At 52.0% G+C, this 23,954-nt stretch overlaps 3 protein-coding genes across 7 annotated transcripts in view; 1 reads left to right on the top strand and 2 right to left on the bottom strand.

Moving 5' to 3' along the window:
• Window positions 1-1,825: 1,825 nt before the first annotated feature.
• Window positions 1,826-14,046, top strand: TSSK3 (testis specific serine kinase 3). Of its 2 annotated transcripts, XM_049696426.1 has the most exons (2): window positions 1,826-1,894; window positions 12,649-14,046. In XM_049696426.1, the coding sequence occupies exon 2, from the start codon at window positions 12,765-12,767 to the stop codon at window positions 13,308-13,310; it is 546 nt and encodes a 181-aa protein (XP_049552383.1). In that variant the 5' UTR covers window positions 1,826-1,894; window positions 12,649-12,764; the 3' UTR covers window positions 13,311-14,046. The 2 variants fall into 2 exon arrangements, with proteins under 2 accessions (XP_049552383.1, XP_033278173.1); XM_033422282.2 differs by lacking the exon at window positions 1,826-1,894 and having other exon boundaries at window positions 12,618-14,046.
• Window positions 10,367-11,182, bottom strand: FAM229A (family with sequence similarity 229 member A). Its single transcript, XM_004266517.4, has 3 exons — window positions 11,039-11,182; window positions 10,818-10,957; window positions 10,367-10,625 (listed from the first exon to the last, which is right to left on the bottom strand). Exons 1-3 carry the CDS (start codon window positions 11,174-11,176, stop codon window positions 10,523-10,525), a joined length of 381 nt encoding a protein of 126 aa, XP_004266565.1. The 5' UTR covers window positions 11,177-11,182; the 3' UTR covers window positions 10,367-10,522.
• Window positions 14,017-23,954, bottom strand: part of BSDC1 (BSD domain containing 1) — a 22,815-nt gene continuing 12,877 nt past the window's right edge. For 2 of the 4 annotated variants that reach the window (XM_049696382.1, XM_004266513.3), the window contains 3 exons: window positions 23,330-23,806; window positions 17,395-17,498; window positions 14,017-15,452 (listed from right to left, as the gene is read on the bottom strand). In XM_049696382.1, coding sequence (XP_049552339.1) covers window positions 15,420-15,452; window positions 17,395-17,498; window positions 23,330-23,806 — 614 coding nt within the window. In that variant the 3' untranslated portion in view covers window positions 14,017-15,419. Of the gene's footprint in view, window positions 15,453-15,983; window positions 17,499-23,329; window positions 23,807-23,954 lie in introns of those variants that run through there. The other 2 variants (XM_049696376.1, XM_033422280.2) reach the window with 1 other exon arrangement.

Here is a 23,954-nt window from a genome sequence, read left to right as displayed (position 1 = left end):
GGGAATGTCCAGATTAGGCTGGTTAGGCCAGAGTGGGCCAGTGGAGTGAATGAGCTCAGCAGTGACCTCACTTCCAGAGAGCCTGGAGGGGCCCCGTTTAAACCTGCCCCATGGCTCCCAAGATCACAGAGACAACAGACAGGAACAGAGACATAGCCAAAGGGGTATTCCAGGACAGACAGCCAGGGGCAAAGGGCCACCCACGAGACATATGCATGCTATTCCCTGCACCCAGAACACTCTTCCCAGGTCTGGAATGGCTGATCTCTCATCCTTCAAGCCTTGATTAAAAGTTACCTCCTCAGACAGGACCACTCAGCCAACTGATTCATTCATGCAATCTTTAGTGAGCCCCAGTTATGAGTCAGGCACTGTTCTAGATCTGTGAACAAGACACAGTCCTTGCCCACTCCATATAATGTAGCACCTGGCCCACCTCGATCTTCTCAAACAGAGCACACTGTTTATCTCTTTTTTTCTTTTTTTAAAAAACTTTTATTTATTTATTTTGGCTGCGCCTGGTCTTAGTTGTGGCACGCAGGATCTTCATTGTGGCATGCGGGATCTTCCACTTGCGGCATGCGTGATTCTTAGTTGCGGCATGCAGACTTCTTAGCTGCGGTATGCATGTGGGATCTAGTTCCCCGACCAGGGATCGAACCTCGGCCCCCTGCATTGGGAGCATGGAGTTTTACCTACTGGACCACCAGGGAAGTCCCCATATCTCTGACTTTTTTATTGTCTTCCCAACCAGAATGTAAGTGCCATGAGGACAGGGACTTCAACTGTTCTTTTCACCAATGTGAACTCAATGACTCAGAGTATAAACCTGGCACAACCCTCTAAAATAGGCCCTTGATAAATATTTGTTGAAGAAATAAATGGACACAGAGACCAGGGATAGACAGACACACAGAGAAAAAGAGCCATGCTCAGAGGTGATGCAAACATTCAGAGATGCCCCAAAATATCAAGCACACACAGACACACACAGGACAGTGTCCTTCAAGCAGGCTGCTTCCCTTTGGTCATTCAGTTTGGTCATCAGGCCTGGGGCTGGGGTGACTCCTGTCCTGGGACCGACCCAGTTGGTGCCCAAGGGCATGACCTATTCTGGTTCCACACTCCCTGCGCGGGGCACCAAGTTGGCATTATGTTTGAAGAGCCCTCTTTGGAACTCTATTTTACTCCTTTAGTTGTCCTTTGATAAACAGAAATTTTAATATAGTCGAATGTCAATTTTCCAGAAAATGTTTGTGGTGGTTTGAGAAGGGCAGGGCTGAATAACCCTGAAGAAACCCACGCCCGGCCCGCGGGGCCTCTCACTGCGGCTCGACCCCTCTGGGTCCTCGAGCCTGTAAGGCAGGGCGGACTAACCTCGTGCCCGGGTATCACCCTTTCCCCACCCCAACCTCCGTCAGGCCCCGCCTCTAGACCCGCCCCTCCGAGGTCGCGCCCTCTTCTGGCCCCGCCCCTCACCGGCTCTCACGGGCGCAGGGGAACTGGATGTGTCTTCCTCTTGCCCAGATATTGGTAGTTAATATTCTGCCACCGGTGCTTCCACCTGGAGGGAGGGAAAACTGGGCCTACAGGACGGCGGCAAGGCTCCCCGCCCCCTCTGAGTCTACGCCCGCTTCGCCTTGTCCCTTCTGTGGTCAGCCGCTTCAGGCCCCACCCTTCCCACTCAGTTCCTCCCACTCCTCCCGCTCCTAGGTACAGTCAAGCCCAGCCTTTCCAACCCCTGTCCGACCCTCGCGTCTGGGGATCCGCCCCTTCCCACAGACCCCTCCCCTGCCGTAGGCACCGCCCCTCCCTCCCAGGGCTTCCGCCCCGCCCCCGCGCGCTCACATGAGGCGCGGGCGCGCGCCGTAGCAGCTGGGCCTACGCGCCGAGGGTAAGTCCGCCAGCCCGGTGGTACCCGGCAGCAGCAGTAGGTTGCGCGCCGGCCAGCGCCAGGCGGCGCCCGGCGGGCGGCGGCGCTGCGGGCTCAGCCAGTAGTCGCCCAGGCTGCGGTGGGCGGCGGGCGCCGGCATGGCCGGGCCCCGGCAGCCCCAGAAACACAACTCCTGGTCAAGGCGGTGCGGGGGCGTGGCCCGGGGGCGCCTGCGGGGTAGACGGGCAGCGGTCACCCCAGGAGGCACGAGAGGCGGGGAGTAGGCGGCCGTCTCGTGTCAGACGCGGCGGCGCGAGGGTCGGGGTCACTCCTGGCCCATGTGGAGGGGCGGGGAGGGGGATTAGAGGCCCCCCTCGGGGCCTTCCCAAGGATCTGGACTCCTCCCCCCCAGCTGCCAGACCGGGGCCCTTCATCGCGCCGACACCCTCTCCCGGGCCCCCTCACCGGGACAGAAGAAAATTCGCCGCGAAGTGGGCAGTCTCGGTGAATAGCATAGTGTCCAGTCCTCCTGGCCCGGCTTCGGCCTCTTTAATACCTGCTGGGACGTGGAGGGGGAGGCCTGAAAGCCCATAGTCCCCCCGGGCCCCGCTGTTTTTAGCAGGAGGCGGCAGCTGGCAGAGCGGGGTGGGGCAGCGCCAGCCCCTCTGGCGGGGTCTAGTCCGTGGTCTGTCTTCAGCTGCTTCAGTGGGAGGGGGTTGGTCACCAGTGCTGGAGGATCCCCTGAGACCCTCCTCCCCCAGGATCAGGGACAGAAAGGCAAGGACAGGCAGAGGCAGCAAGAGGGGGCCCAGGATAGGAAGGTCAGCTGCCGTTTGGATAAACCCTTCCTTATTTCACCCAGGGGCCTCCAGCTTCTGCTTACACACCCCTGATGGTGTGTTCAGGAAGAAACCACACCTCAGAAGGCCTCACTGCTCCCGGGCTTAAGAGCCTCCCAACTCTGCCCTCATGGCCCTTACAAGAGCCTTTCCCTTGCTCTGGGGCACTCTTAGATATCAGAGGCAGAAGGCTTCTCAGCCACCTCTAGTTCAGGAGTTCTTATCTGGAAGCCAGGACTGAGTTTGTGGGAGCTTCAGGAGGCCTGAAACTGTTTGCAAAGTTCAAACACACATATATTTCTGGAAGGAATCTAGAAAGGGTCCCTGACACCTCCCCCAGCCCCACCCCCCCACCCTCCCACCAAAAAAAAAAAAAAATTAAAAGCCTACATTTTTTGCAGAAAGGAAAACAGGTTCAGAGAGGGGCAGAGAAAACCCAGTAGTAGGACCCAGGCTTCCTACTACTCTGCCCATCCTTACAAAGGGTGAGACAACCTCTCTGTGCCCTTGCCCTGCTCAGAGCATGGGGTTCCGGGCTCAGAGCCCAGGCTGGGCCCTGCTCCCCCACCCTCTGGGGATCCTGAGGAGCACGCTGGCCCCGCTCCCTTTCCCACACTGCCTGTTTGGGCTATTTCCCCCCAGTGACTCACACTGGCTGCTGGGGACAGTGGGCAGCTGTTCTGAGCCCCAGAGCCCTGTATAGCCCTGACTTGCCCCCCTCCCAATTGTGTGGCTATATTTGGGGATTCCACCTCCTCTTTTCCCTCCTTGGGGAATTTCCCTCCTCTCATTCCTTTCTCCTATACCTGTCTCCAAGTTCTCCCTCCCTGATGGCTCCTTCCCAGCAGCAAACAAACAGCCTCTAGTCTTTCCTATGTTTGAAAAAGAAGAAAGCCCTCCTTCGACCCCAGGTCCTTCTCCAGCTCCCCTTCACAGCCAACATTCTTGAAAGAGTTGTGTACACACGTTGTTTCCACTTCCTCACCCAACCCCTGCAGTCTGGCTTCCTCCCCCACCATTCCACAGGGGCAGCTCGTCAAGGTCACCACTGACTTCCCTGTTGCTAAATCCAAGGGATGCTCGTGGGTCTTTATCTGATTTGACCCCTTAGCAGTGGCTGACTTTGACACAAACACTCCCTCCTATTTGAAACACTTTTGTGCCCTTGTTTTTCTGGACACTGTGGACTCTTGATTTCTTTGCTATTTATTTGCAACCATGTGGTTGCCGCCACATGGCAAATTTCTCATCCTTCACTCACTGCCTAATCATGGGTGTTCTTGGGCCTTCTACAGTCTGTCCCAGGGGATCTCATGGGTTCCCATGCCTTTGGTGTCTGCCTGTGTCAGAGACTCACTTCTCTCTTTCAGCCCAAGCCTCTCTTCGCTGCCCAACACCTGTCTCCCGGCCCCGTCCGCCTGGATGTTTCACCTCACAGCAAACATGCCCCACACCGGCCCTTCCTCCCATGTTCCCCAGCTTGGCCGTTCTCTCGGTTGCCTGAACTGGAAATCTGGGCTTGGTTCTGGACTCTTCCCTCTCCCTCCCTTTTCATATTCAAGCAGTTACGAAATCCTGTCCTCTCCAGGATATGTCTGAAATCCAATTGCTTCTCTCCATCTCCACCGCTACCACCTGGTCCAAGGCCCCATCGCCGTTCACCTGGGAGGCTGCCGCAGCCTCCTGAATGATCTCCCTGCTGCTACTCTCAATCTCTTATGTGGTCTATTCTCACAGAGCAGCCAGGATTGTCTTTCCAAAACATGAATGTGTCCCTTTTCACTGTGTCTTCACCACCACGTTCACTCGTGGCACAGACCAGTCCCAGGGCCAGGGATATTTCCCACCGCCATGTCCTTGTCTGGGTAACTGCTTCTCATCTCAGTTCCAGTGTCGCTTCCTTAGGGAAGCCATCCCAGATCCCGCAGCTGGCTCTGCTGTTCCTTCTCCTCACAGTGCTCAGCCTCTCTGTAGACCGATCAAGCAGTCATTCACTAGCCAGTCTAATCTGCAAACATTCTACCAACTCCTGAACGCTTCCATTCTAGGCCCCGGGATGTTAGGATGAATATGACACAGCCCCTGCCCTCCGTGAGTCCATAGTGTAATGGGGTAAACAGGCACTCAACAGGGATCAAGGAAGAGATGAGTACACAGTGGGACAAGCAGGTGCTATGGGAGGGGAAGGACAGGTGGTCAGAGGACGCTTCTCTGAGGAGTGACAATTGGTGGAGATCTGAGAGGTAAGGGGGATGGGAGGAGGCTATTCCAGGCAGAAGGAACAATGTGCTGAAAGGTGGGAAGAAGGTTTTGTGAAGAACTCAGGGGTGTCCACATGGCTGGACGAGTGATGTAAAGAAGCCATTGATGAGATTTAAATAGGAGAATTACATGGCTGGGTTGTGGTCTTTATAGAATAATTCTGGGCTAGAGGAATCAAGCAGGGAAGGAAGCACAAGACCAGTTAGGGGGCTGCTGGAGTAATCAAGATGAGTAGCGATGGGGGTCTGGTTCAGGGCAGTGCGGTGGAATTGGAGCAGAATAGACTGTGGGCACCAGGACTGGGAATTGGAGAAGAGAGAGGGAGTGAGAATGATTCCAGTATCCTTACCCCAAGGGCAGGTGGAGAGAGGCCAGTGGGAGCTGGGACACCCATATTCCTGTGGGGTCCAACCCACTGATCTACCTGGTGTTAGGTTGCCTGATGTCTTCCCACGGCCCTCATCCCTGCTTTTTCCTAGAGGAGCAGATGGAGTCCCGAGTGTTAGATGCCTGCTAAGGAGGCCTAGGAGGAGGCCGGCGGGGGGGAGGAAGGGGAATTTGGGTCAGGGTCCAGATGTGATGGGGTTGCAGGGAAAGTGGCATTGGGGTTTCCTCAGGGTCTGGAAGCTCCACTGTCTCTGGCTTCACCCTGAGACCCCCCCCCCCAGTTCTGAATGCTCAAACTCAGGGCCCAGTCCTTAGGGGTTCTGGGGGCCTTTTAGGGGCTTCGAGTCTATATCTGAGAAGCCACAATGCCCTGACAAGTCCCCAGGACTCTAGAGAGTCGCTAGCATCAGTGTGCACTTCCCACGAGCTGGCCCACTGCCTATTACCTGCATAATCCCCTGCAATCCTCACATTAACCCTCGGAGGCATGTAGCTTACTATCCCTGTTGTACGTACTAGACTTCCAGGGTTAAGGGACTTGCTCAAATTCAAACAGCTAAAACGATGCAGAAAGAGGATTTGAACCAAGGTTTGACTGACATCAGAGTCTGTGCTTTTAACTCCTGTGCTATATTAAGCTTGTCGACCCCTTGGTTGATTGGCTCAGTAAAGGGAGGAGGCTTTGTGGGGGATTTGCTTGTGGTTGGGGTGGCTGCCCCCTTCTCATATCAAGCGATGGGAAAGGGTAGCGCTGACGTCAATTGTTGCCATGGAGATATAGCAACCCTTTCCCTGCCATTTCCATGGTAACCTGGGGGGGGTCCATCTGTACTTCGCCCCCTCCTTCTAAAAGAGGGTCCCTTAGGGAGGGGCTGTCTAATAAGGTGTCTGAGAGAGAAGTCAGGGAAGGCAGTGATTCAAGTATCCTCCTTTCCCTGGGCCCCTCCTCATTCCTCAAACTGAGAATGAGGCTGGGATGTGGGGGTCCTGCCTGGGGGTCTGGGGAAAGCTTTACCCTCTAGGGTGAGGGAGGCAGTTCTGCCTTTCCCACCTGGGGATTCCCCGCGCCCCCTCCCCACCAAGTTCCTCAGCACCTGAGCAGGACTGTGAGGAACTTGGCAGAGGGAGGCGAGAGAGATTCCCCAACCCTCTCCAAGGCTGGGCATCACCCAGCCCCTGGGGACATGGCTGGCTGGCTCTCTGCTGCCCCTTGAAGCCAAAGGTAGGAGCAGCAGCAGCCTCTCTTGCTCAGTGCTAGAGGTGCACGACATTCTTGCCTGGTGCTCTATGTGCATGACTTTACTGAAAGCTTCCACCAGGTTTCATTAGCCCCATTTTACAGATTTGGAAATAGAGACTCGGAGAGGCTAAGTATGTAGCCCAAGTTTGCACAGCTAGTAAATGGCAATCAGGACTCAAATCTAGGACTAGAGTTTAGGCCAGTGACTTTTCCAGGGGGAAAAAAGCAACAGAGAACATGATGGAAAAGGAGAAGAAAAATAGAGTGAAGTGGCCCAGGTTGGAGCCTGTCATTCTCCCTGTCACCTACAGAACAAAGTTCAAACACAAGGCCTCCCTGATTCAGCTTCTCTTCTGTTAACTCATCCCTGGATCCCTTGAATTCTGAGCTCTGCAAGGGCAAGGGATCTGTCAGATAAAGGCCTGGGTTCTCTGCACCTCGTGTGGCCCAGGTAGGTGTTGGTGAAAGTTGATTGAACTGAGTTCCTTGAAATTGTCTTCCACTTTCCTGCCTCAAGGCCTTTGTCCACAGTGTTCCACCTGGAATGCCCTTTCCCCTTGCTCATGGCCATTCTAGAGCTATGTAGCCCCAGGGTCTGGCCCACTGGCAAGGTGTTTGTCTGTATTCTTTGCATCCCTCACTAAACAAACATAGCGGTAAATCTTTTTTGTTTGTTTGTTTTTCTTTTTCCTTTTTTGGCCACGCCACACAGCATGCAGGATCTAAGTTCCCTGACCAGGGACTGAACCCGTGCCACAGCTGTGAAAGCTCGGAATCCTAACCACTAGGCCACTAGTAAATCTTTTTAAATTTTATTTTATTTTAAAAAATTAAAAAAAAATTTTGGCTGCATTGGCTCTTCGTTGCTGCGTGCTGGCTTTCTCTAGTTGTGGCGAGCGGGGTGCGCAGGCTTCTCATTGCAGTGGCTTCTCTTGTTGTGGAGCACGGGCTCTAGGTATGCGGGCTTCAATAGTTGCGGCACGCAGGCCCTAGAGTGCACGGGCTTCAGTAGTTATGGCGTGTGGGCTCAGTAGTTGTGGCGCACAGGCTTAGTTGCTCCGTGGCATGTGGGACCTTCCCACATCAGGGATTGAACCCGTGTCCCCTGCATTGGCAGGCAGATTCTTAACCACTGTGCCACCAAGGAAGTCCCAGTAAATCTTTCTTTAAAGGAAAGGAGTGTCGAGAAGATTGGAGAAAAGAAGTGAGGGAGATAAGAGAGAAAGGAAGAATGGGAAGGATTCAGCATTTGTGGGCTGGCAAGTTCCATAGAGATCACTGGTGCTTTCTTTTTTTTTTTTTAAACTAGTGAGGAAATGGGCCCAGAGGGAAGGGATTTGCCTCCCAGCAGGTCATTGCTAGGCCATGTGAGTTCCATGAGGGTCAAGGCCCATGTTTGTCAAGTTCATCGTTGAATCCCCAGTGTCCTGCACAGGCCTGGCTGGTAGACTTGTATTGAATGAAACAGGGGCAAAGCCTGAAGGAGAACCCAGTCACACAGAACGCCTGGTCACACTTTCTAAGGCTCCTCATTGCCTTCAAATTGAGTTGTTACACTGGCCCCTGCCACTCTCTATCCCTTTTTTTCGGGCTTCTTTTCCTCCCAGGGGTACTTGATCTTTATATAAGCTGTCTCTGCTCCTGGAATGTTTTTTCTCCATCATTACCCATTATTTTCTGGTGATGCTGTCAATCACCTGGCTGTGCTTGCATCTCAAGTATAGGCTTACTTGTGGTTCAGCCTAGTCAATTGTAGTCTCCCATCTCCCTGACAGTGGTAATTGGCCCAAGGAATGTGCATGTGATTTAAAAGGGCCAATCACTGGCCTTCCCAGGGATAGGTATACCGAGACTGGGAGAAAGCAGGTCTCCCTTCCTGGGATTTAAAAATTTTTTTTTTATTTAGGCTGTGCCGGATCTTAGTTGCAGCATGCGGGGTCTTTAGTTGTGGCATGCGGGATCTTTTAGTTGCAGCATGTGGACTCTTTAGTTGCGGTATGTGGTCTTCTTAGTTGTGGCATGTGGACTCTTAGTTGTGGCATGCATGCGGGATCTATTTCCCTGACCAGGGATCGAACCTGGGCCCCCTGCATTGGGAGTACAGAGCCCTAACCACTGGCCCGCAAGGGTATTCCCCCTTCCTGGGATTTCTAAGCTGATGCAGCCATGTTGCCATGTTCCCTGCCCAGAGGAGATAATCAGGAATGAGAGGAACAAAGCAACAGTCCTGGTGGGGTTGAATCCTTGATTCCAGCCCAATGGATGCCCTGGTTCCTATAGTTCTTCCTTTAATCACTAACATATCCTTCCCAGCAACTTGAAACAATCAATTCCTTTTTTGCTTAAGCTAACATCAGTTGCTTGCAATGGAGAGACCTTATCCATACAGAGGCCGTTTTTTTTCTCTCTAAAATTACAAGGGCCTCCTAAGGAGGGTGAGTACTGTTTACTGGCAGGGAGGCCCTTTTTCTGCAGAGCAGCAGAATGGGTTGTTAAACGGAGTAGGACCTGCATGGAGTTTGGTGGGGATTGAAACAGCTGGATTATTTCACTTGATAGAAGAACAGAGAGTCCCGGTGGCAGGGCAGAGGTTGGGGGTGGTCTCCAGTAGGTAAGGGTGAAGGGGGAGAGGAGGGAGGGAGAGAGAAGCCAGCACTATGGCCTGAAGCCAGGGATTATTCTGGTGAAGGGGAAGGAAAGGCATGGAGGGGCTTTTAAGAGCCAGGATGTTAAAGGACCAGGGCACTGAATGGTCAAGTCTAAAGTCCAAGTAGATCCTTTTTGACAAACATCCTCTCTTCTTTCAATAAGCCTCCTACATCTGGGACTGCCTGGGAGGGAAGTTGTGGAAGTCGAAAAGGGTGGCCCTTTCTGGTGACCATGGGATCTGAAGTGCTCTGGGAGGCTTAGACTTCTACTCCATGTGGATTAGAGGAGGGGTGTTGAGTCAATCGTACTTAAATCTCAGGGGACAGGAGACTGAACCTGACCTTTGGGTTACATACATTTTTTCCAATATTAAAATAATACAGGTTCATTAAAGCAAAATTGGAAAGTGGGAAATACTCATTCAGCTTCCAGGCAGCCTTCCTGTCATGGGCCCCTCCTATGCATGGATTTTGGGGCCTCAAGTCTGAGGACGCTGAGGAGTGCACTAGCATCACCTGTCATCTGGGGGACCCCAGGCACGTTGCTTAAGGCTCAGTTCCCTCACCTGTAAAAAGGAATAAGAAATCGAAGTTTTTCAAACGACTTCTTCCCCAGTCTTCTGGCCCCACCAGTCCTAGGAGAAACCAAAGCTCAAGATAGACGGGGCAGCCCCTAGCCCCTTCAACAAAGCCAGGGGTGCCCAGGGTCACAAAACAGCAGGTAGCAAAACCAAACTCCATCTTGGGAGAATTAAATGGGCCTGGTGTGGGTGGCCATTCTCGTTAAGTTCTTTGTCCACCCCCTCCAGTCCCAAGCTTCCCTGGGCCCCCAGAGTCCAGCACAGTAATGCTAATTTTACTGGAGAACCAAGGAGAGTGTTGGGGAGATGGATGAGGGCAGAGCCTGAGCAGAAAGGCGGCCCTGAAAGGGATCATGACCAGCAAGAAATGGGGGAAGGGCTTGGTGTCCAGGGAGAAGAAAGCGGAGTCGGAAGGGCAGGCCCCTGGGGCTGGGTCCAAGTGAGGAGGCAGCAGAAGGGAAGATGCCTTTGGATGAGGCGGAGCAGCGTGCGGGCCCGATCCGACGTGATAAACAAACACTGGCCGGAGTGGAAAGAACAGTTTATGCTGTGCTTTATTAAAATGTGCATCGTTCTTTTATTTTAAAATGTGCATCATTGTCTCCTGCTCGGCGCGCGCGATCTCAGCGTGGTGGCCTGCGGCGGGCCTCGTACACGCCCGGCTCCCGCGGAGCTGCCGTGCGCAGGCGCACTCAGGTGGCGCGGACCTGGGGGCTCCCGCCCAAGGCCAGGTAGACGTCGATGGGCACGTGCAGCAGCGTCAGGCAGTGGCAGCCGGGGCAGCGTCGAAGCGGCCTGGGGAAAGCGGGCCGCGACAGGGGGCGCTGAGGCGGGGCAGGCTCATCCTGTACGGGTCGCATCGGGGAGTGCACTTGGGGTCCCTGAGGTTCGGGCGTGGATGTGGGACCTTACGTGGGGCGGGGGTGGGGCGATCGGGGGACGGAAGGTGGGCCGGGGTGGGGCGGCGGGGAGGAGCGCTGGCCTCACCTGACCGGGTTGTGCTCCGTAGCTACCCGCTCCGGGCTGTCCTGGGTCTCGCGGGGGAAGGCAAGGCCAGGGGAGTCTCCGGCCTCAATGGGGAATCTCCGACCCTGCGGGGGCTCCTGGGCACTCATGTCCGAGGCGCTCTGCGCGGGGAGTGGCGGTCAGGCAGCTCGCGGGCCGCCGGGCACCCCCTCCCCGCGCCCGCTCCGTGGGCCGTCGCTTACCTGTCGGAGGCCGAGACCGGTCCCAGGCAGGAAGTAGCTGCCCGAGCCCTGGCCGCGAGAGGACGCTCCGGTCCAGGCGGAGCCGGGCAGGTGTCTGCGGCGCGCCCGGGGCCCGGGCGTCGAGGGGGAGGGCTGCATTGTGACCCGGGCCTTGGCGCGCTGACCTTATAGAACCCGTTCCTCCCGCCGGGGAACCCCACGCCGCGCCAGCACTTAGCGCGGCGCGAGCCGGTACTTGGAGGGCTCTTGCCATGGGTCGCGCAGACCCCCAGCTGCCCGTTGAGGGAGCAGGAGGCTGTGTCCACGGAAAGGAGCCTGGCTTCCCGGGCCGCGCGCAGACGTCCGGAGCGCCCCCCACAGGCGGGGCTGCGACTCACTACCTGGCGCGGGGGCTGAGCGCAGCGCTGACTTAACCCGTTCTGGATTTGGTGGTGGTGGTGAGGGCAGGCAGGGGGCATTGCCAATTTTGGCCAAGGGTCACACAACACCTACATCACAATTGGGCCAGAGTTTTAAAATGTCTGACCCCCCTCCCTCTCCACCACCCGCGGCTTGTGTGTCCAGACGGAGAATGTTCTAGCGCTGGGGGAGGCTACGGATGAAAAGGAGCAGGCCAAGGGCAATGGTGAAGTAGATTTGCCTCGCAGAGGCAGCATGAGCTGAGAGGGTGATAGGAAGGAAGGAGGTGCTAGACAGCATGGAGGGCTTTCTGCTCTCCAATGGGTACCAGCTGGGCAAGACCATTGGGGAAGGGACCTACTCAAAAGTCAAAGAAGCAGTTTCCAAAAAACACCAAAGAAAAGTGGCGATTAAAATTATAGACAAGATGGGAGGGCCAGAAGGTGAGCTGGGGCCCCTTTGGAGGAAGCGAGGGCTGGCTGAGGTGGGTGGGTGCGTGCTTCCTCCAGTCAGAAGGATCATTCCCTCCTCCCCTTTAGTCTGGAACCAAGGAAAGCAAGAGACTGTGGCTCTGGGGTAGGTCAGTGGGGAACAGAGGGATGCTGGGAGTCCAGGAAAATCACACCCTCTAAAATCCAAGGTTAAAGTGGCAGGAGGTGAAGGATCCTCAGAAGCAGAGCCGGAGCCCACAAGGCCTTTCCTATTCCAGGAGGGGAACAGAGACTGGCGAGGCCATGGCCAGGGCTAGCAGAGGGCAGGAGCTGGAGCCAACGAAGGCAGAGATGGGGAAAAGACAGGGCTCATGGAAAGAACTGTGGGTCAGGAGGCAGACGTGAGAGGAGTGGGCTCACCACGCTGTGGGCAAATCAGGCCTCGTAACTGAGATTCAATAGCCTTGTCTAAAAGTCCCTAATAGTCTAAAAGCCTAAAAGCACTTTGATATCCGTGGTCTCACAGGCTGCTCACAACAGTCCCTGAGGCTGACAGGGAGTAGTTCCTTTCAGTAATATATTAACTACAAAAACAATAGAGGTGAACATTCTTTGCAGTGTCCAAGCAGACAGACATTAAAGACTATGAAAGGGAACCAAGGCACAAGACCCAGACATGGTGGGGAGATAGGCAGACAGAAGTTGGAAGGCAGCAGACAGGAGGGAGGAGTTAGGCCCTTCTGGACTTGATGCTCCATCTCTTTCCGCTTGTTTCCGTAGAGTTTATCCAGAGATTCCTGCCTCGGGAGCTCCAGATTGTCCGTACCCTGGACCACAAGAACATCATCCGAGTGTATGAGACGCTGGAGTCTGCAGACGGGAAAATCTACCTGGTGATGGAGCTGGCTGAAGGAGGGGATGTCTTTGACTGTGTGCTGAATGGGGGGCCACTGCCCGAGAGCCGGGCCAAGGCCCTCTTCCATCAGATGGTCGAGGCCATCCGCTACTGCCATGGCTGTGGTGTGGCTCACCGGGACCTCAAGTGCGAGAACGCTTTGTTGCAGGGCTTCAACCTGAAGCTGGCAGACTTTGGCTTCGCCAAGGTGTTGCCCAAATCATGCCGGGAGCTGAGCCAGACCTTCTGCGGCAGCACAGCCTATGCTGCCCCAGAGGTACTTCAGGGTATTCCCCACGATAGCAAGAAGGGTGACGTCTGGAGCATGGGCGTGGTCCTGTACGTCATGCTCTGTGCCAGCCTACCTTTTGATGACACAGACATCCCCAAGATGCTGTGGCAGCAGCAGAAGAGGGTGTCCTTCCCCACTCATCTGGGCATCTCGGCTGAATGCCAGGACTTGCTCAAGCGGCTCCTGGAACCAGACATGATCCTCCGGCCTTCAATCGAAGAAGTCAGTTGGCATCCATGGCTAGCAAGCACTTGATAAAAGCAATGGCAAGTCCTCCCCAGTAAAGTAGGGGGAGAAAGCAAACCCAAAAACCCACTTCTAAAATGGTGATATATATTTTACACTTTATTTACTTATCCTAAAACTTACCTACACCCTCTCCAGCCTTACTTCTCTTTCCCTTTAAAGATCTTCATGGAACCAGAGGGCCTCATTCAGACTTCCCTTTTATTACAGCTGACAAGTGATTTTCATACAGGTGTTTAACTAAAGTTAATTAAAAACAGACCCCAGAATCATACACATACAGGCGAAGGAGAGGAGAAAAATGACCAAGAGCAACTGGAACCACTGTTGTTGCAACTTCCTTTCCAAATAAAAGCAGAAGCGTTGGGAATGCAGTAACGGCCTCTTGACTCCTTGTCTTGGTGAGAGGCCTGTTGGGGGCCCTGTCCCTTTCTCATCCCAAAGGCCAAGGTGAGCCTGGGATGAGGACAAGGGACTTCCTCAGAACCCAGGCTACCTCCCATCCTAACTCCCAGGCTCCAAGCAGGAAGCCACCCTGCACATAGTGTGTTTTCTGCCCTGGCTCTGGGGCAGCTGCCGTAGGGTACAAGAACGGAGCCCCAGACACCTTCCAGCTTCTGTTGAATCTCTTTAATAGCTGTTAACGGCAAGTCTGGAAAAGGTTCAGGACAAAGTTCTTTTTTCTTTCTTTTTTAATTACAAAACTAACAGCTGTTAGAGTCTTTTTTTTTTCCTTTTTTCTTTTCCCGGCTACAAAATACTCTGGGGAGATACATTATAATTTAAAATATATAATATTGCACAAACAACCAAAAGGTTAATTAAACTAAAGAAATAATTACAAAGAGAAAAACCCCATCCCATCAAAAAAAGATTCAGCATTCTCTCCATCCCACCCCCTCATTGAAGGTTTGAAGTGGAAGTGACCACCACTCTCTTAGCGCCCCTGACCACAATCACTTTAAATCATTGGTGAACACACCAGATTATATACAAGAATCACCAGAGCAGCATCGTGAAGCACCAGGGTCTCCAGGGATTCCTGCAGCCCCTCATCCCCCCAAGAGAGGTGCAGCTTTTACCAGAGTGGGGGGTGAGAGCCACAAGGATTGGATCTGCCTTCAGGAAGAAGAGCTTTTGCAGAAACCTGATGACAGTCTCAAGAAGCTCACCCCCAGCATATCCCTTCAAGATGCAGAAGGGATGAGGCAGAGAAGTTGGGCTTACCAGAGTTGTAAGTACTCAGCTTTGATCACTGCTCTGTACCGCTGGTAGCTGGCTTGTGTCCTACGCTACAGGGGAGTCGAGGTGGGTAGCTGGTTGGACAAGGTATCCCGCCAGGCAACACACAGAAGGGCCTGAAGTGGCCCCCTCCCTTCTTGGGGAGGGGAAGAAGAGCAAGAGCACTCTTGCAGGTGGCACAGCTGGGCTAAGGACTCGGGTGCATCTGACATGAAGAAGCCTTGGGAAAGGCGTTGGGGACATACCAGCCTGGACTGGGTAAAAGGAGGGAGTTTGGTCTCTAGATTCTGAACCACAAGGAACCTTTCCAGGAATGGAAGATGCCTGGGAGGGGGAGATTCCTAAGAGAGGCAAATTTCCCAGAAATGAATGCCTCTTACCCGCTGGGACAGGAACCAAAATGTGTTCACCATCCCTGTCTAGCCAAGGGCAGGTGGCATGGCCTTCTTTGCCTGCTTATGGGTGACAGAGTGTGTTTTCTCGGCATCCTCCAAGAGACTGGTAGCTTGGCCTCTGCCTACACAGGCAGATGGGCTAGGGCTATCCATTGGGACTTCCCAGCAAGAGTCCCCAGGAACAGTGGTGTTCAGCAGAGAAATGTAGGCTCTTCTGGTGAGGGGGGTAGGTTTCCTCCCCCTCGGGTCATCCTATGATTGGCACAAGTCAGAGTTCCTGGTTTGGATTTAGCAAGCCCCTTCCCAGATGTGAGCAGAGGGCCAAAGGGCCAACAAGGAACAACCCAGAATCTGCCTAGAGCTCTGGCTGACAGAGGCCATTTGGGGGACATTCTTAGTCAGTGTCTTCCAGGGCCGGGCGGAGACGAGCGAGGGAGGTGGGAAGTGCTGTGGGTAGGGGAGCGGCTTGCTCTGGCTCCCCTCATTCCCAGTCCTCCCACTCTACATCTTCCAGCTGCAAAGGGAGGGGATAATGGAGAGCACAAACACGTATTACTCCTCTGAGTCAAGCTGAGACCCAAGCTCCCCGGCTGCCTCCAATTCGGGACAGCCCTCCCCGCAGCCCCAGCCCCAACTCCCCCAGGCCATACCCGGCCTCCTCTCAGAGCGAACCACTTGCTTCAAGGAATGTCTGGGGAGCAGAGCTGCCCTCTGCCCAAGCGGTGGGCCTGCTGTTCTGATGGTTCCAGACTCAAAGGAAATGCTTCTACCAACCAACACTGGACACCACAAGGGGACGCCCTGACTACAAGAAGCCCGTCAGTCAATCCCTGAAGGAGAACTTGTCTCCTGCGGAGCAGGTAAGAATATGGCCCTGAGAGGCAGGGAACTTTACAGTGGTGCTGTGATCAGAAGCAAGCGTGGCACTGGACTACAGGTGCTCGCAGGGCTTTCACTAGCGGCTCCAGCACCCTAATCCCCAGCTGAAGTCTCCCCAGGCAACTGTCTCTTGGCCTCTCTTCATATCAGCAGATCCCCTGATATAAATAATTCTGTTCAGATATATTGTATGTCGGGTTTTTTTTTTTTTTTTTTTTTTTGCAGTACGCGGGCCTCTTGCTGTTGTGGCCTCTCCTGTTGTGGAGCACAGGCTCCGGACGCGCAGGCTCAGCAGCCATGGCTCACGGGCCTAGCTGCTCCGCGGCATGTGGGATCTTCCCGGACCGGGGCACGAACCCGTGTCCCCTGCATCGGCAGGTGGACTCTCAACCACTGCGCCACCAGGGAAGCCCTGTATGTCGGGTTTTAAAGAGGGCTGCAAAGACACCAAAGCCATGAAGGCCACGTGGCATAAGAGGTGCCATGGGCCTTCTCTACCCCGGGTATAGTGAGGTCACAGGTGTAAAATACTCTTGTGTAGGTCACTACCTCCCTCTGGGCTTCAGTCTCTCAGCATGAAAAACAAGGCCCTTCCCATTCTCTCTACTCTGTTCACCTCTTTATAGCAGGTTCCTGAGCTACATGTTGGAAGGAATCATGGGGTTCTTGTGTGACAGTGGATATAACACTGACTTGAATCAGATGTGTGGGCTGGAGCCTCAGTCCTGTCCCTTATTAGCTATGAGAGACTTTTGCCCAGCCTCTCATTCAAAATGACCATCCTTGATTCTGAGAGGAAGTGAAGAATAAGAATAATAGGCCTCTGAGCTTATGACTGTTTTGTGGTGGTTTCAGGAACGTCTATTAGTGCGCCCATGTCCCCAGGCACTATGCCTAAGGTGTGCACATGCATCATCTACCACAGCATATGAAATTATAATGATCAGTGCCATGTTTTAGATGGGGAAACAGAGGCTCAGGTTAAGTGATCACATCGTCTTTTGTCTCCAAGGCCAGAAATCTGCTCAGGTCCCACACCTGGCGACCATGAGTTAAAGGTCTGGGGCAGGGTTTGGCATCTGTATTTTTTATTTATTTTATTTTATTTTTTTGCGGTACGCGGGCCTCTCACCGCTGTGGCCTCTCCCGTTGCGGAGCACAGGCTCCGGACGCGCAGGCTCAGCGGCCATGGCTCACGGGCCCAGCCGCTCCGCGGCATGTGGGATCTTCCCAGACCAGGGCATGAACCCGTGTCCCCTGCATCGGCAGGCAGACTCTCAACCACTGCGCCACCAGGGAAGCCCTGGCATCTGTATTTTTTAGTAGTTCCTCAGGTGATTCTGATAGGAGCTAAGGTCAAGAACTCCCCCATCCATCCCCCTGGAACTGAGGGGAAGCGGACCCTGCTAATGACTACTGTTCAGGGCCTGAGTGGGAGGCCCTAGCTTCCTTCCCGCAGCCTGCCACCTCAGATAGGAGTGGGATCCACCTTGCAGGGACAGTCGGGCTTGGCAGGGAGAGTCCTCAGACCCGGAATCATTGTGCTTGCCTCCCTGTGGCCAACCAGGCCGACTCACCTCACCGGAAGCATCCACTTTGGAAAGTGCCATCTGCACTTCTTCTTCAGTCATGTCCAAGTCAAAGTCCTTCTCCCAGTCCTCACTGATGTCTGTGCTTGAGCCTGGAACCATGATCCATAGTGTGAGAGACAGGAAGGGGTATGTGAAGAGGTTGTAGCTGGGGGTGATGGAACTCTTTAGAAAGGCCTGACAAATACACACCAAACGTCTTTACATTCTGCTTTCTCTGGCTCAGTGATCCCACTTTTAGGAATCTATTTTAAGGAAAAATCCTGGATTCAGTAAAAAAATTTAACCAAAAGGATGTTCACTGTAGTGCTGTTACAGTGATGAAAACTTAAAAAACTACCTGAAAGTTCACTGATAGGGAATTACAAAAATAAATGGTATAGTCATATGATGGAACATTATGTGGCTTTTAAAGGTTAGGCTATAAAACATTTATATACATGGCAAAATAGTCTTAAACTATTAAGTGAGAAAAAGCAAGTTACTGAATAGTGGAGAAGTACTGTGGTCCAGAAGCTCCCTAGGGGCCATGGAAATCTTCCAGAAGAAATAAACAATGAACCTCTTCCTCCTCAATCACTCCCTTCTACCTACACTGATCCTGCTACTCCTGAAACACACCAGGCACATTCCCACCTAGGGCCTTTGCAAGGACTGTTCCCTGTACCTGGAACTCTTCCTCAGATACCCACAGGCCAACTCACTCGCTTCCTTCACACCTTTACTCAAATCTCACCATCTAAACGTGGCCTACCCAGACTGTCCTATCTTCAGTTGCACCCTGACCCCTCACTCTGCTCTGGTTGTTCTTTTTTCTATTGTATTTACCACTTTCTAGTGTATTACATAATCAGATTCACTATGCTTACTGTCTAATAGTAGAGGAGCTGGAATGTGAGCTCCCGAGGACGGGGATCTTCTGTTTTCTTATGTATTCCAAGTGACTAGAACAAATAGTTTGTACTCTGTAAATATTCGTGGACTCTTTCTCTAAATCAGGGGTTGGCAAACTATGGCCTGTGGACCAAATCCAGCCTACTGTCTGCTTTTGGAAATAAAATTTTGGAACACAGCCATGGCCACTTGTTGACATATTGTCTATGACTGCTTTCATGCTGAAACGACAGAGCTGGGACAGAAACTGTATGTCCCCAAAAGCCTAAAATATTTGTGACCTGGCTCTGTGCAGAAAACATTTACTCCTCCCTGTTCTAGGTAATTCTGATGCCTGCTAAGGTTTGACAACTACTGCTCCAAACATTCATATTTGGGTATGCTTTCTTACAGGCAATATAAAAAAAATGTACATGTGAAAGTTATTAGTAAGAAGAAAACTACAAAAATAGTTCCTGTAAAAAAAGAGTATATGCAGTATGATTCCATTAAAAAAATACACTCACAGATGCATGCACACATACAGAGAGAATGAGCAAAACACCCACAAGAATACTAACAATAATTATCACTAGGTGATGAGGTCATGGGGTAATATATTTTTTTAAATGAACACATATTACTTTGTAATCATTTTTTTTAAAAAGCACCTTTAAAAAGAGTAAGCTCTAAAAAAAAAAAAAAAAAAAGAGTAAGCTCTGATCCCCCAATGGCACCACCTGTAAATACCTTGTTTCTTCCTGTCCAGCTTGTTCCTCACCATGCACCCAGGCTCTGAGACCTCCCCAAGCCTGGCCTCCGCATTCCTTATTCGGGTTCTTGCACTGTTCTCTAGTCACCCAGCTAGCCCTAAGTGGTGTGGTAACAGCAGGGTCTCTGGAGCCAAGCAAACCTGGGTGGAACCCTAACTCTTTTATCTATTGTGTAGTCTTGGGCAAGTTATTCTGGGCTTCAGTTTATTTATAAAATAAGGATAAAACCACCCTCTTTGCAAAGAACCACTGGAGGAGCTTATTAGAATGCAGATTCCTGTCTTCCCATCCCCCCTCATTTAGATTCAGCAGGTGTAGGTGGTGACCCAGAATTCTGCATTATAAACAGGTACCTAGATGATTCTGTATAGACCTTGGCCTGCAGTTGAGATACAACAGTGTTAAAATTAGCAGTATCATGTAAAGTGCCTGTAACATATATACACAGTGGATATTTAACAAATGGAGCTGTTAAAGGCCTGGTCCCAGAGTTAAGTAATTTTACACATGGTCCCACACCCAGTCAGGGGCAGATCTGCAACCAAGACCCAGTTCTTCTGACTCCACATCTAAGGCTCCCTGTGCTTTCAGGACACTCTTGGTGGCTTGCGTCTGGCTCCCTGTCAGTGCAGGCTTCCTGTGGGTTAGAAGCTGGACTCCCGGCTGATCTCTCCCTCCAGAGCTGTGGCTGTGGTCATGACAGCTTTTCCTAACCCCAGGTTGCCCTCTAGGGATTTGAAACTCTCCTCTTCAGGCTTAAATGCTAGGGCAGACCCTTTGGGGTAAAAAAGAAAGCATCAGCTAACATTTTTGGAGCACTTTACACCCACCCTCTGGGATAGGTATTAACAGTCCCAATTTACAGGTGAGGAAACAAAGGCTCTGAGTGGCAGAGATGTGAATCTGGACTTTCTCTGCCACCTGCTTCCTCCCACCACCCTGTCCTGTCACACAATGAGAGTACTAAGCTCTCCTTTACACTGTGCACGTGGCAGAGAACTGATCTATGCAACAACAATTTAAGATTTCATGATGAAGTTTTACTGTTTTCTTTTGTTTGTAAGAAAGGGGAGTTTTCAGGTGATTATTAACCTCATGGTGCTGTCACTCACAGCTCATTTTATTCTGTTTAATTGGCTCTTTGCTTCTCCAGAGAAGAAATGGAAGCAAAAGCCACTCCCAGGTCAGTCAGTAGTGAAGTGGGGCTTTAAGCCCAGAGCTCCTTCCAGTCCGCAGGCCACAGGGCCTGCCCTAATCTCCCCTCTCTGCTCCCTGCTGAGGGAGCCTGAGCAGGGTAAGTCTAGTCTCCTTGCTCAAATGGATCTCGGCACAATATACAGGTGGGAAGCAGCTCTGCAATGACAGGCATCACCCTGGAACCTTAGAGGTCCCTGTGGCTGGGCCACCTCCAGAGACTGCTGTATCCAGAGACCAAGCCTCCCTCATGTCATCTGGACAAAGAGGGAGAAGGAGTCACTCTGCCTCCAGGCCTCTTTTAAGATTCTTCCTCCCTTTACTCTGTCCCTACTGTCCCACTCTAGTCTAAGACCCCAGCTTCCCCCCATTAAGTGACTACAACTACTTCTGGTGGGTCTCCTGCACTGAATCCCCCGGCCCTCCTTTTGCGAATCCCCCAGTGCATTAGAGGAAGTATAGCGCACTGTTAAGAGCTTATGCTGCATCTTCCCCATAATCTCATTTCTTCCAGTCTCTACCCACCATTCATTTTTTCTCATCACTCTCTCCAATAGCCCAATTCCCAATGGAAACAGTAATTCTTTAACCTTCCAACTGTTTCACTGTTATTCCCTCCCTTACCCAGCTCAGATTCCATGAACCATCATTCTGATCACTTCTTGCATACACTTGGACTCTTGTCTTTTTGAGTTCACCTGGGTAAACCTGAACCCTGATTAAGTCCAACTCCCCATCTGCTCTGTGCCTGCACCTGAGCAACTGAATGTGGCTGGACAAAAGTACTACTGTGCTGACTGGTGTCTCTTAAAATTCACGACCATTATCTCAAATGGACCCTTCGTACCATCCACCCAGCAACCACACAACACATATTGGGTCCATCACCTACTCTTCACTCTCCTAAAGGCAATGTCACACTTTTCTAAATACCTACTGGATGGGTGATTGATCTCAGTTTCCTACCAGTAAAAAAAAAAAAAAAAAAGGGAAAATCTCACAGATCTCAGGATTTTTGTGAGGATTGAGTGATATGCATATCAAGTGCTTAGCACAGAGCTATACAGACATATGGAAAGTGCTCAGAGAATGGTACGTCTTATTATCTGCATCATCTCCCCAAAGCAGGGCTCTACCCAAATTTCTTCCCTAACTGAGGACCTATCAGGAAATAATTACCCCCAACTTACAGAGGAGAAAATGGAGGCTTAGAGAAGATCAGTACCTTTTCTGAAGTCACATGGCTTATGAGCAAAGTTGGGATTTGAACCCAGAACTGTCTGAACTCCAGAGCCTGAGCCCTTAGCCTCTATATGTAAAGCTTTTAGTACAGGTTGGGCATATAAGCAGCATGCCCTGCTGCTTTGTGGCACCAAGTCCAACTTTCTGAATTCGGCTTAAGATTTTAAGTTCTTGTTCCTCCCTCTCCTGGGAACAATACAGAAACGTGGGCTTTGGTCACCCGCTTCAATGTGCCCCATGTCCCCAACACACGATCTGACATGTGGGGGACTTTGCAGGCCCCCTCAGCTTGGACTACCGCTCCCTGCGCACCTGCCGCAAACTCTCCAACTCTCCTATACAATGCCTGTCTCCTTGGTGAAACACCTGCTGATGCGCAGAGGTTCCTTCTTTCTCTGAACTCCTCCTGTATCAAGCCTGTCTCATACTGCTTCGTGCCTCATCATAGACTGCAGCCTTTACCCCTCCCTCCTCAGTGTCTTATAAAGAGTGGGTAGGAGCTCAATGGATGACCTCACTGAATCAGAGTCAGACGGAAAACACTGTGTTGGAAACTGGAAATCAGCCTGTTTCCCCATCCACTGCAGTAAGCCAGTCCCTCACTGCCAGTAGGCCAGTGCTCACCTGCTGGGCAAGCTTTGTGGCCAACTGGTGCTGAGTGTTGGCAGACAGGATGCCTGCGTGTGAGGAGCTGAGGGGAGGTCTTGCTGACAATTGGCTATCTCTGGAGAGGTATTTTGGATGTGGCAAAACAAGCTGACACCAGAGCCATCACTGTCCTTTAATTGCAGGAGTTAGAGAGAGGTCCCCCCCTTGACATAAAGTCAAAGTGTCTACAGTCTAAAATTTCATTATGCAGATAAGAAACTAAAGCTCTATTACTTAAGCTGGGTCACTGCAAGTTCATGAGTATTCATTTTATTCTTCTTTAAGCTGTACATGTAAGTTTTGTTTATATATTTTATAATAATAACAATTAACACAGGCCTAGGGAAGCTAACTGACTTTCCTGAGGTCATCCATGGAAGAAGACCCTTGACAGCAATCAATGTCACAGGAGTTCCCACCCCAAAGTTGAACTGTTCAAAAGGATAGAAACTGACACAGTGTGGTAGTTAAGGGCATGGGTTTCAGGTCAGACAGAGCTGGGTCTGAATCTGGGCTTGCTACTTCCTGGCCGTGTGAATTTGAGCAAGTTACTTAACATCTCTGAGGCTCACTTTCTTCATCTGTAAAATGAGGACAGTTATATGGAGTTGTGAGTTGTAAACTGGAAATTAACAAGCTCCCCTGGTAACTGAGAAATTAAATGCAATATTACATCCTTAACACATGATTTGACATAAACCTTATTTTGTTGAATCTAAAACCCCAACAACTGTAAGATGCATCCTAATTTCAGAGAATAAATGCATCTTGGAATTGATGGAATAGGGTATAATAAATACTACAGTAGCTGTCATCATAATATAGTAGCTGTCATCATCATCATCAGTAGCACAAATGAAGGCCATCTGCTCCTAGGATCCTCACATGGGACAAGAAGACAAGTCTGCCTTGTGAGGTGGCAACTCTCACCTGCCCTGCCCGCACACGCTCCCTGGGCTTTGGCCTTGGCTTACCTTTTTTTTTTTTTTTTTGCGGTACGCGGGCCTCTCACTGTTGTAGCCTCTCCAATTGCGGAGCACAGGCTCCGGACGCACAGGCTCAGCGGCCATGGCTCACGGGCCCAGCCGCTCCGCGGCATGTGGGATCTTCCCAGACTGGGGCACGAACCCGTGTCCCCTGCATCGGCAGGCGGACTCTCAACCACTGTGCCACCAGGGAAGCCCATGGCTTACCTTTTTTTCCATTGGAGGGTGTAGACTTCCCGCTGTCTGAATTCAGCTCAAACACCCGTAAGTCTGTGAGTACCTCCTCCCTGAGAGTCTCTACTCTGGCTGGAGGCCGGGGCTCTGGACCGCTGGGGCGGCCAGCAGGGGTGTGGGGCTTGGACTGAGCTAGGGGTGGGGGTCCAGTCTCGCCCACATCCACAGCCAGGTCCTGTTCCTCCAAAGATGCCTCTAGAAGCTTTTGGGACAGGTCCTTGGGCAGCACTGGTGCCTCAGATGCAGGGGTGGGTTTGGCAATCTGTGTCACGAGGGAGATGCTCTCACTGCTCTCCGATGGAGTCACCTCTGTTGGAGCCTCAACCGGGGTCACCAGATTCTCTTCACAGGGACTCCGGGGGCCAGGTCCTCCTTCAAGGGATGTGGAAGTTTTGGCCACAGGAACCTTGGCCTCTTTTGGAGATGTGGGTGAAATGCCCACAAGCTCCTCTGTCAAGAGAGAAAGGTAGGGAAAGAGAGTGATGTACCCTGGTTAGCCCCGAGACAACCTTGGAGCTCTCTGAAAACAGACCTCAGGTTCCCACCAAAGTTTGCTCTAACCAAAACTAATGGGTGCCAGTTTCCTCACCTCCCTCTC

This window comes from Orcinus orca, chromosome 1 (assembly GCF_937001465.1).
Source record: "Orcinus orca chromosome 1, mOrcOrc1.1, whole genome shotgun sequence".
Taxonomy (NCBI): domain Eukaryota; kingdom Metazoa; phylum Chordata; class Mammalia; order Artiodactyla; family Delphinidae; genus Orcinus; species Orcinus orca.
Note: the sequence above shows the minus strand (reverse complement) of the source record. Positions and strands in the feature narration are given on the sequence as shown.

Excerpts from the sequence above, each read along its gene's own strand:
- FAM229A (XM_004266517.4), bottom strand. The coding sequence starts at position 11,176 with ATGCAGCCCTCCCCCTCGACGCCCGGGCCCCGGGCGCGCCGCAGACAC. Across the intron at positions 10,958-11,038 it reads CCGGTCTCGGCCTCCGACAG|AGCGCCTCGGACATGAGTGC; the intron begins GTAAGCGACGGC and ends CTCCCCGCGCAG. Across the intron at positions 10,626-10,817 it reads ACGGAGCACAACCCGGTCAG|GCCGCTTCGACGCTGCCCCG; the intron begins GTGAGGCCAGCG and ends CGCTTTCCCCAG.
- TSSK3 (XM_033422282.2), top strand. The coding sequence starts at position 12,618 with ATGCTCCATCTCTTTCCGCTTGTTTCCGTAGAGTTTATCCAGAGATTC.